The following is a 12,558-nucleotide window of genomic DNA, read 5'->3' as shown; positions in this document are numbered from 1 at the left end:
ATATATATATATATATATATATAGATATAGATATAGACATCTGACATCTGACATATATATATGTCATTTCTGTGACATATACTGCAAGGCAGCACAATCCATGCAATAAAGAATAGCCCTTCTTTTGGTGGAATTCTTGGTATTTATGCTGAATAAATTAAATAAGATACTTCACAGACAATAGTGATACATGTTGTAACCTGCTGATAGTGTTGTTTGAGGTCGTTGTATAATGAGCGACACGTGTTACTGTGGGGAGACCGTGGGGAGCCATTTAATATGTGATGGAATACTATCAACCTCTGTTGTATGTAACATTTAAATACAGTCATGTACAAGGCAAAATCAATCTTTGTTATTATTTCTGCCCTGATAAAGACTGTGAGGTCAGAATCACAGTATTGCTAATCCTAAATCCTCAGCAAAAATGTTCAACAGCAAAATGACATTCATGTGCTGCTTTCATGCTTTATTAATGCTGGTGTCCATGCAAGGTTAATCAATGTGATATTAAAAGCTTTCAGGCTTGCTCATCTGTGTCTGCTGTGTATGATATAAACCCATTACCCATGTGTTCAGTGCAATAAACGTGATATCAGAGCCTCATATCAAGCTTGTGAGGAATATAGACTGTCGTATATTGTGCCGGGGGGGTGCAAGAACGCTGTGTGTTCGTGAAGGAAATTACAGCTCAGTTAGTCAGATTCATATTAGCCTGGTTTCCCTGGGGTCTTACGCGAGTCTGAGACATGCATATACACACACACCAAACACACACACACAGGTAGAAACATGCAAAAGTACAAGCATATACGCTGCACTGACGGCTATAAATACTCTCTGGGATGAAGTCACACTCATAGAATCAAACAAACACACACACACACCAACATTAGGTCACCACACTGTAGGCCTCCCAACACAAACATGCCATGCTGAATTCCCACACCAGACTAAAATAGACCCCGTCCTCTCCCCTCCAACACCTCCAGATCCCAAAATGAAAACCCTGCCTGCAGCCTCACCTCTACACTGCCACCAACCAAGACATACACTCACGGCCATGTCCTTTCCATTACCTCCTTTTTTCACCCCACTCTCTCTCTTCTCCAACACTGAAAACCAAACATGTAGTCTTTCATCTTGCCCCGTCCCTTTTGGCACCTTTCTTTCCTTGCATCTAAGAATAGGGATCTCCTGTTTGATACCCCTACTGGTTTTCTAGAGACCTTCACACACACACACACACACCACACATTCATGATATTTGCGGTTTCAACCTATCCGATGTTTTCTGCTACATGTAATCTATTTTTCTACATTAAAAAAAAAAGAAGAGGAACGATCCAAATATTCAAGAAAAAAAGATATTTTTGACAATAAAACTAAATAAAGACTTACTAGAACAGGAGGTGAACGGACACGTCTGGGATACAGGAGCCATGGGAAGGGAGGAGGATAATGGAGGGAGGGTCAAGGGGAGGGAGGCAGGACAGTTGGGTGAGAGAGGCCTGGTGGAGGTGAAGAACAGCTGGACGCTGTGGTGCTGGAGGACATGGCAGGGCAGCGCTGTCAGACACCTGGGCGCAGGCAGAGAGACGGGACAGCAGGGGGACAGACAGGGAGTCAGACGGACACAGGGAGGGCAAAGATAGCAGGAGAGATGCTACGTCACATCTAGCTGCATCATGGAGGTGCAGTTAAGAATTAGCTCAACATAGTAACAACAAGAAAAAGAGCATGAGATACCATAACAATGCTGTTGTTTGTGTTGAGGATGTAGATTGATTGATTGATTTAAACATATCCTAAGTAGGGCTGGGTATCGGTACTCTATACCTTTAAGGTATCGAACAAAATAACCCGGTATCAACATTTCTCCAGTCAAACAACATCTGCATTCAAACCTTTTTGATCTAGAAAAATGTGACTATTAAAATGATTTTGGTCGCGGCCAATCACTGCAAGAGTTCTTCGATTTAATGTGTCAGCTACAAACCATACAGCCAGGATTTCCTGCCTGCACACAGCTCTGAACTAGGAGATGTCTTAGCCGGCGGCTAGAAACTAGCGGTGCTAACAGTGCGACCCGCACTAACAGCGCAAACTAACAATAGAAACAGTGCTGATAGAGCTAACAGTTTTAACCTGGGGGGGGAAACAGCATGGTGGACATCACGCTTCCACAACAATGCGCCCCCACCATCGTGGGTTGGGGGACAGCGTTATCAGCGGTCACTGCTGTATGGGCGCTGTGCCGAGTGGGACACACACACACAGCTTTTGTTCACATGATGGGGATCAAATTAAGTACTCTATTGGTATCACTTTAAAAAGGTACTGGTATTGGTACTGGCATCGTAATTCTATAAACGATACCCAGCCCTCATTTTTAGTATTTATTTATTTTACCTTTATCTAACCAGATAAGTCAATTGAGAACCAGTTCTCATTTTCAATGACAACCTGGCCAAAATGGCAGCAACAAGAGGCAAGTTGTTACAAACAAATAAAACATAGAAACATCTCAATCAATGTCACACAAAAATGTGAACATTATAATATGTACAATATGTAAAAAACAGGAGGCAAACTCAGAAACAGTTGCAGTGATCAGAGACTATCGTTTGTAATGAGTTATTGAAGGAGGGTAATTGAATTAGGGTGCGGAGTTTTAGCTTCTTTTGCAACTCATTCCAGTCGCTTGGAAGCAGTGAACTGGAATGAGAAACAACCGAAGGCGGTGCGGACTTTTGGAATGACCATGTTGATGAAATTGCTAGAGCGTAAATTACGGTTACTGTTGGAGATGATGAGTAGAGAGTGGAGATAAGTGGGGGTTTTACCAATGATGAGTTTTATAGATGAACTGATCCCAGTGGATTAATCTGCGGGTATTGAGTGATGGCCAGTTGACTACACAGTACAGGCTGCAGTGATGAGTGTTGGAAGGAGCACCGGTGACAAAGCGGATGGCGGTATGGTAGATGACATCTACTATATTTAGAAGATTGTTGGAGGCGGACCTATAGATTACGTCACCATAGTGAGTGGGTAAAGGAGGCTTTGCTACGGTACAGAAAAAACAATTCTTGACCTGACTTTGACTTTACTAAACTCACTGCTTTCCAATCGTTCAGCAGAAGCAGGATATTGTAACAGTTTGGCTCTCTTAAGTTGTCTCTGCCAGTGAACATCACTTTTCTTGCTTGCTAGCCGGACAACTAGCAAGAAAACAAAGTGATGTTCACAGGCAGCGACAAAATGCAGTGGAGAAGAGACATGTAGCAAACAAACATAGATGTAAACAGTCCAGAGTTTCCATTATTCAAAAACTTTGCTTTGCAAAATGATTTATAAGGAACGGTAAACTGTTACGTCTTCCTGAAAGAATTCTAGAATTCTTGCAAATCCCCTAACTTTGCTCAGCTGGAACACAATTCTTCATGATGAAACAACTAAAATAAACAGGAAGAGGGGGGGGGGGGGGGGTGACTAACCTGGGGTCCAGCTCTATGGACTGAGGGAAGAATTTCTCCAGTGCGTCATCAGGAAATGCTTGTGACAGCTTAGAGAGAAAAAAAAAAACATATTACACTAATCGCATTGAAATACAGTATTACTTTTCTATGCAGATGATATCGAGCTATTCATCTCTATAAAACCTGACTGTTCAAACAGTTTAATACTTCACATTATCAAGATCAAATGTCTGTTTACCGTAATTAAGAAGAGAAGAAACAGAGAGGAAAGTGACTCATACATTCATTCAGAATTGTACAGGCTTTTTACACTCGTAAAAGGTCAATCTGTAGAATAAACAAAGCTGAAGAACTTTTACTACTTGAGTGTAGCCTGAGATTATCATCACCAAACTGTGTTTCAGTGGTGGTACTGACCTGGGTCAGCAGTTCCATCACCTCCTGCCGAGTTCTGACAACGGATGACATGAGACCATCTGACCAGCTGGCCTGGAGGAGGGAGAGGAAAGGAGGAAGTGAGGAGGAGAGGGGAAAGGTGAAGGTAGTAGGGTGAAAGGAAAAGGATAAAAACATGATGAGATGAATAGAGAGCATTTGGAAAAGCGAGCAAGCGTCTGTGTTTACACTGGACCCACCTCGAGCACATATTCACTGGTGTCTTCAGACGGGTGGGTCACTCCTCTCAGCACCACCCTCTCAATCAGCCCTGAAAGAGGCACAGATCGTTTCACCGATGATCAACCACACTTCACACGTTTGAGACGGTTGCTTCAACACATCAGTCATTTAGAGTTGATTAGTTTGAATGGCCAGAAGGAATTTAAACTTGGGGCCAACTCTCATAAGCAAGAAATGATGTGAGGACAAAACCAGTAAGTTTAATCATATCATCGAGTGTAAATACACTGACTGCGATGTGAGCTGGCCAGTCCACTGCAGTGTACACTGTGCATGAGGTTGGTGGGAGTGTCGACCATCTGCAGTGACTCCATGTCGATTACTTCTCCGGGTGCTGAGATTTCATTCCTGCACTATGTTGCAAAATAACTCTCCTTCCCCCAAACTCCATGCATTTTAACCACTTAAAGATGGAGGGCAGCTGTCAGTATATATATTACTAATTTAATTCAGTCATTATCAAGGCAAAGTGCCAAATAATCAACTGTTCCAGTTTCTTAAATGTAAGGATTTGTTTTTTTTATCTGTTATGTCATTGTAAATGGAATATTTTTGTGTTTTGGTCTATTTGAAGATTTCATCTTAAGCACTGGGACTGGCACTTTAAGACAATTTGCAGTCAGATTTATGTCTGAATGCATGCCTCAGGTGCAAAGGCAGGTTAGGGCTGCTCCACTGCCATTAGATCCATGTCATTAGTGAGCAAGTGAGACTGAGTTGAAATGGTGGGGAGCGCTCAATAGATGGGTGTGTTTCAGGTATTCCTCCAGGCATAGATTTCCACATATTAGGCTGTCAAAGCACGTGAGGCGGGACGTACAAGCAGCAGGGGAGGGATGGGCTTGGGAGAAGGAGGAGACGAACACAGAGGGGGATAAAGGAGGAAAGAGAGAGGAGTCGCTCTCAGCACACGCACACACACACACACACACACACACACACAAACATCCCTCAACACCTTGCTCTGTGCCTGTTGGGCAGCAGCTGTGGAAGGCTCTAAATGCCGCCTGCCATTCACACTAATCTAAGCTGCCACACACACACACACACACACACACACACACACACACACACACACACACACTTTATGAAGTCCAGGAGTGTGTGTGCATCACGTCATCAAAAGAAGAGTTTCAATCATCTCAGAGAGAGATAATATTGTATCTTGATAAGCGTCCCTCATGTTGCCGTGTGTCTACAGTTTATATCCATCCATCCATCCATCCATTTTCCACCGCTTATCCGGGGTCGGGTCGCGGTGGCAGCAGGCCAAGCAGGCCGACCCAGACCTCCCTCTCACCGGCAACACGTTCCAGCTCATTCTGGGGGATCCCGAGGCGTTCCCAGGCCAGCTGGGAGATGTAATCTGTCCAGCGTGTTCTGGGTCTTCCCCGGGGTCTCTTCCCAGTTGGACGTGCCTGGAAAACCTCCAGTGGGAGGCGTCCAGGAGGCATTCTAATTAGATGCCCGAACCACCTCAGCTGACTCCTTTCGACGCGAAGCAGTAGCGGCTCGACTCCAAGTTCCCTCCTGATGACCGAGCTCCTTACCCTATCTCTAAGGCTGAGCCCGGCCACCCTACGGAGGAAACTCATTTCGGCCGCTTGTAGCCGCGACCTTGTCCTTTCGGTCACGACCCAGAGTTCGTGACCATAGGTGAGGGTAGGAACGTAGACCGAGTGGTAAATTGAGAGCTTTGCCTTCCGGCTCAGCTCCCTCTTCACCAAGACGGTCCGGTGCAGCGCCTGCTTTACTGCTGCAGCCGCACCGATCCGCCTGTCGATCTCCCGCTCCATCTTACCCTCACTCGTGAACAAGACCCCGAGATACTTAAACTCCTTCGCTTGAGGTAGGCACTCCGTCCCCAGCTGGAGGGAGCAGTTTGTGTGTGTGCCAAAACACGTTGTAAAACCAACACGAGGTGTGGCCCATTGGCAAAAACTTTAAACACACACAGGGAAAATGGTAGGGCATGGCATATAAACTTAATTGTGTGTACCTGTGGGAGTGTGTGTGTGTTGGAACGCTTCTCTGCATTTGTGCTTAATGCGTTTGTGCATCCTGAATACAACCCTGTGTGTGTGTGTGTGTGTGTGTGTGTGTGTGTGTGTGTGTGTGTGTGATTTATGCTGGTGACAGCTAAGTGGTGTGACCATGAGGTAGTGAGATAGTTGAGTATTGTGTTACAGACAGAGGCAGGGGGCCAAGACAATAACAGACTGGAGAGGCTCGCCCTCACTAAAACCACATATTGTCCACCCAGAGACACCAGCTGGTCCCTGACCGATTGATTTCTAATGAATGATAATGGAAAATATCCCAGGTTATCAAATGGTCTTATGAAGACCAATAGTTCAGTGTGACTGTGACTCAGAACGGAGAATTGGGAGCATTTCTATTGCCTCTCAACAGCTCTCAACATGGCGACGGCTGAGCCGGTGGCTCACAGCTAAAGGCACCAACAGTGCCAACTACGGAAAAAGTGCTGACAGAGCTAACAGTTGTTTACCAGAGGGGGAGCTGGACGGTGAGCGCCGCGGTTCCACAATGACGCTGTCGTTATCAGCTGTAAACCTCATACAAGAGCGGTGGAGAGCGGCGGCCGCGAGCTAACCAGTGGGGCCGCGCTCACCATGCACGAACGTGCACTAAAAGACACGCAGGGTCTGCCCAGCCATGCAAACACAGCACAGAGAAGCTCTGATAAGAACACACACAGAGGGAGAGTGTCTCTGATTGAACGATGACCTGTGGGCTCTACCGCTGAACCACAGTCGCCCCACGATAGATGTGGATGGTGACGACACGACAAAAAAAGTCACACCCACGAAACATGTAAACGAGACGGGGTCCGTGTTTCAAGACAGTTTGGGTGGATTGCCAAAATCAGCGCTGACGCACTGAGGCCCATCTGCCCCGTGGGCAGTGAGGTTGCAGCGAGCACTAGGCCAGGTCCGGGAGAGGGGTGCTGCAAAACTCACGGCTGGAGCCACTTTCCCCCCCAGGCCTTTCCAAGTCTACCTCGAGCCGGTTGAAATGTCCTCCTCTCACACGGAGCGGCCGTCCCTGAGCTCCAGAGTTAAATTCTCCCGGGCAGACTGCACAGATCCCACCGTTTGAAAAGTGTAAAAAATTATGTTCAGCTCATTATGAAACTGTGGCAGGTCACATTAGAATACGTTAATGTGGTCGAAATCATTACTGAAACTCACGCAAATGGATTTGCTGATTTCCAAATAGTCTTATGAAAAGAAAAAAAAAAAACAGTTGAATCTTTGTATAGAACAGCCAATCAAAAAAGTATAATCTGACTCGGGTGCAGCCCCAGACACAACTGTGTTCCATTAAACAATGTATTTTTATTGACAGTGAATCAGTGTGTACTATGCTGCATTCACAGTTATGAAAGAATGAGAATGATCCCCATACTCTCCCTCTTTTAGCACAATGTTTTGGTTATACCGCACATTGTTTTAACTATAACTACCACCTACATTGATTCAACCTTGTTTCCGGCAGCAACAACAAGCTGCTTTGAATAAAAAAGCTCTGATAAATCTACTTCAAGCTAGCTATTCAACAACAAATAAAGACAAAGTCGGCGACTTGCATTGAGCAGCTAAAGATCAACAGTTGGTGGAGATCAAAACAGAGCAAAAAGGAGAGGGAATATTGGTCTTATGATTGTGACACGGACACAAACACACCTCCAAAGGACAGCTCATTTTGCTCCATGTCTGCTGGTTATGCACATATGCTAATGGTTTGCTAATACGTTAGCTCAAAATCTAGCATTAGCTTAAAACTTACCTGATCAATATTAAATTACTGATATTATAATAAAAAATAGAAAAAAAATGTATGTTTAATTATTTTCATTTCAGATGGGGATGTGCTGTAGAATGTATGACAATAGGTTGATTTATCACACTTGAAGACAATATCGAGGCAGTTCCCTGAGTTTTATTACAAAAAGGATTGCTGAGCCTGAAATCACGTGCATAAGTGTTAAGTGTCCCACACACACACGTGACTTAAGTGTCCCACACACACACACACACACACACCTGAGCCTTAGGGCAGCATTCTTTAAGCTTAGTTGTAGTGTTCAGATGTGTCAACATGCCACATCTTGTTCAATGGGGCTTAACTGGGTGTATAACTTGACACACACGCTTCATGCCGACATGCACAGACGGAGGCTGGAAGTGAGGTCATACACGCACGCACGCACGCACGCACGCACGCACGCACGCACGCACGCACGCACACACACACACACACACACACACACACACACACACACACACACACAGTATAAGTCAGACAGAGAGACAATTAGATGAAGAAAAAGTAGAAAGTACTTTTGGTGTGGTTCTTGGTTGGTGCTGCTGCTTCCTGGACCTGCCCAGCAGGTAGAGGAGGAGGCAGATGAGTAGGAGGAGGTGGTGGTGGTGGAGGAGGGGGAGGGGGAGGGAGGTCTGGGTGAGGAGGGGTGAGCTCCTGGCTGACCGCTCGGTCTCGTCGTCCCACGGTGACCCCTGAGACTGTGCCGGCCTCTCTGGTCTGGCTCTGGAGAGCAGGGGTGAGAGAGCATTCAGTAAAAGGGAGGTTAAAACCACAGAGCGGAGGTCAAGTAGATACAGCGTTAACTCCTCAGCCCCGAGGACAGCTTGTTTGCACACTGGAGCATGTGCGGTACCGATATATAACGGTGACCTCAAGGTGGTATGTCTTCGCTCACAGATGGGTCGACTGCAGAAAAAAAACACAGAGGGAATTCTGCGTGTTGTCAGAGCTTGAAACAAACTGGAACACTGAGTAACAGTCTCTCCAGGACCGGCACGGTGCTGACACAAACCGCCACTTAACCAGGCTCGTCCACTGAGAGGACGCTCGTATTTATAGCAACGTTCTCGAGGAGCAGTTGTAGGGAGAAACAGTTGACATCCAAACACAAACCTGGAGCCGCGTTTTTTTTGGTTTGTTTTTACTGTTGGACGAACTGATGCTCAGAATGACATTAGGATTGAAGTGCTTTGCTCAACAACACCTCGGGAACTGATCCCAGATCCCCCAAATGCATGTACTTTCCTATAACTTCTCCTTCAATTAGTAGTTTTCACACCTGTAGTTTTGGGTCATTCGAACAGGACCAGGAGAAAAAAATGACACATTGTTGCGTTTTAGTTCTTAGGTTAAACTGGCTTTTTACAAACGAGTTTCATACAGCATGTTATGACAAACATATAGCTACGGCAGAAAGAACAAGTGTCTTGTACGGGGATATTCTAGAAGGTATTACTGTGGAATCACTGTGTCCCACTTTGTAATAGACTGAAATGATCAAAGTACATGGAGTAGGATACAAACACAGCACAACACAGTTTGATATAAACAGATCGAGTTTAAGATCACTTCCTGAACAGTTCATGAACTCTAGATGGATTTATTAGCCATTAAGAAATCACATATCTATCATAAAATCGCATGGTTGGTCCGTTTGCTTAGTCCACTGCGTGTCTGCTGGATGTGTAAATAACCAATTAGCTTTTTTTGTTGCTAAAAAGTTTATCATATCCACTTATGAGGTGATAATATTTGTAGTGTTTACAGCTTGTCTGTAAGTGCACAAAGATTACTGCATGTCTTACTGAAAGCAAAGCATTGACATAACAATCCTATTATCCTAAATATTACCAATAATATATGAAATATGACTCAATACTTTGACACTCACAAGCTAATCATGTGGTATTAATTCCTTTAAAAACATTTAGATAATAAATACAAATGTGTGTGGTTGCATCACTTGCAAACAGTTTCACTACTTTTGCATAATATTTGTGCCAAAACAGCCCCGACACATTTAGCTGGCCCGTGTCACATGACTGTGGAAACCAATGTGACATCAGAACCTGGCGCACATACTTCCACGTCAAACGTGTGACAGAATGCTGGAGAGAAACGGCAGCTCAGTGTCATAAATAAATACAGCAAAATGCACAATTTCTGAGAAATAATGCCACGAGCAAGACGAGTAACAAGGCTTATTATTCAAACAGTATTTTTCTAAAAATGTGACTTTTTTTATTTCACACAATTACTTGTACTCCTATTTGATTTTGTAATAGATTTGTTATTACTGGCATCGGCCAGTAATAACAAATCTATTGTCATGTGATCATGAGATCTCCCTTTGGGAGTATGTTTTTTTTTTCTCCTTCTGAAAATGACCATTATTATGAAAAATCACACACCCATTTCAGAAATGATCAGTATGGGTCTCAAAAAGTATCATTATCGTATTGAATTAAACAAGTTTGGTATTTCTAATGTTAAATTACTTTATTAGAACGTATCGCTATGTTTAAAACCAGTTTGTAGATGCAGTGTGTTTGTATCTACCCCTCTTTTTAAATAAAGGTTGTGACTTGTAATACAGTTCAACTGGAAACCCCCTCGAAATGCTGATTCATGAGAACAAAAATGAAAAGATTACATTGCGGTTATTAGTGTGCGGCTCTTTTACTTCTCAGAGGGAGAACTCAACATGTGCCTTTGCCTGCTGCAACCAGAAAACACACGCAGCGTAAATCTGAAAACAATTAAGTGTGCTACTGCCACATCCGCATGTTGCTCGCCCGACCTGCCAGCTCTCTGCTCCGTCTGCAGACAGTTAGTGCGAGGGGAGGGAGAGTCCGACTCTCTGTCAAACTGTAGGTACATGAAGTAAAAGCAGCTCACGTGAATCAGCGTGGAAGGAGTACGAGGAACGTAGCAGAAAAACGAGGAGTGTGTGGGACTGAAATTAAGAGACGTTCCAGATAAGTGGGAGAGCATGTGTATCTCCCCGAACGCTGCTAGTAGCAGCACAGAAAACTGAAAACTATAAAACACAGACTGTGTGCTGACAACAACTCCTCATCCCTCTCCTACAACAGCCAGTTTAACTGTTGTTAATTCTGACAGTGTTTTTATAGACATATAAAGCACTCATATAATAGGGTGATTATGCAGGTTTGCACAGGCCCAACAGATGTGGCCAGTGTGCTGTATGTGTTGTTTGTGCCGCTGCATTGTTGCGAAAATCTAATTCAACTATTTTTCCTCTGGAGTGACTCGGCATCCAGCTGCTTCGTGTTAAAATAAGCTCATGCGAGTTGACTTAAAATCTGGAGGGAAGATCAGACTGGAGTGGCCGGTCTGTCTTATGCGCAGTGGATTTTCTCAAATGCACTTAAACATAGTTTTGCAGTATTTAGACTTTACTGAGTATTTATGTTTTGTGCTACTTTATACGTTTACTCGACTATGTAGTTTAGAGAAAAATACTGTACTTTTTAAATTCGACTAGATTTATCTCGCATTGCTTTGTAGATTAAGATCTTATATACAAAACCTACGATGAGCTTGTGAAACATTATGCAATGACCCGATAGTATCCCAAATCAGCTCCACCGCAAGCTAAATACTGCTTAGATGTTTAAGGAAAAATACAACCGAAGGGTGTGGAAGAGGGTGCGATTTGGAAATGTGACACATTCAGTATTAATGAACTTTGAATACACAAGCGATAGCGGCCTGTGCAGAGATGGGGGGCGGGGCTTCAGGGCTCTTTTGACTGAGTCGAGCATGCTGTCCGCAGGCCGGCCACCAAACTCTTCTTCACTTCTTTGGAGTCAACGAGCGACTTTACTCAAAGCGGCATTGATTGGTGTTTTGGCCACTTGGGGGCAGTGGAACAAGTCTTAAGAATGTGTTGTAATAAACGTGTTAGCAAACAACTATTCACACAGCCACATTCATCTGTAGCTGCGTTTATTTTTTATGAACACCCGAAAAAGTCCAGTTAGTCAAATATCTGACTCGTTAGCTGTTAAATACTTCACCGTGTTCACCAGCTAGTCGCTAACTTTGTCTGTGTGCCATTTGGTGCTGGGCAGTGGGTTTATCGGAGCTTTTTCCAGCCTGCCACATCTGCGAATGACGCTGATGAGAGCTGTGAGAGTGAGCCAAAAGTTATGGAAGGTAAAACCAAAAACAATGCGTAGAAAGACGCCACTATGAGCCAACCCGTGCACATTATACGTAATCATTTAATCAGTTGATGGTATAACAATACTGATTTAAGCAACTTTTAGGGGATATACACACATATATATATATATATACACATATATCTGCAGTAGGTGACAGTAGGCCTGGCTAAAAGCTGCTCTACTGTAGATAATGTATGTGACTGCTCTGGTTTACAATGAAGCCCTGTCATACCCTTCAGAGCACTGAGGGAAGGAAGGAGAGCCAAAGAGAGAGAGAGAGCATTTATAACTTCCTGGGGATTCACTGGACACACACACACACACACACACACACACACACACACACACACACACAC

The 12,558-nt window shown here is 44.2% G+C and overlaps 1 protein-coding gene across 3 annotated transcripts in view; it reads right to left on the bottom strand.

Annotated features, from left to right (window-relative positions):
• The window catches only part of zcchc14 (zinc finger, CCHC domain containing 14), a 30,203-nt gene that overhangs the window by 11,798 nt on the left and 5,847 nt on the right, over positions 1–12,558 (bottom strand). For 2 of the 3 annotated variants that reach the window (XR_004213784.1, XM_031875701.1), the window contains exons 3-7: positions 8,525–8,732; positions 4,118–4,188; positions 3,900–3,971; positions 3,501–3,568; positions 1,402–1,580 (exon numbers count right to left, since the gene is read on the bottom strand). Coding sequence is in view for 2 of the 3 variants with exons in the window: in XM_031875701.1 (XP_031731561.1) it covers positions 1,402–1,580; positions 3,501–3,568; positions 3,900–3,971; positions 4,118–4,188; positions 8,525–8,732 (598 nt within the window). In the remaining variant the exon portion in view is untranslated. The remainder of the gene's footprint in view (positions 1–1,401; positions 1,581–3,500; positions 3,569–3,899; positions 3,972–4,117; positions 4,189–8,524; positions 8,733–12,558) is intronic. The other variant, XM_031875702.1, reaches the window with a different exon arrangement.

The sequence above is a fragment of the Anarrhichthys ocellatus genome, unplaced genomic scaffold (genome assembly GCF_004355925.1).
Source record: "Anarrhichthys ocellatus isolate YVR2014 unplaced genomic scaffold, GSC_Weel_1.0 scaffold93, whole genome shotgun sequence".
Lineage (NCBI taxonomy): Eukaryota > Metazoa > Chordata > Actinopteri > Perciformes > Anarhichadidae > Anarrhichthys > Anarrhichthys ocellatus.
The sequence above is the reverse complement of the archived record's forward strand: the minus strand, read 5'-3'. Positions and strand labels throughout refer to the sequence as shown.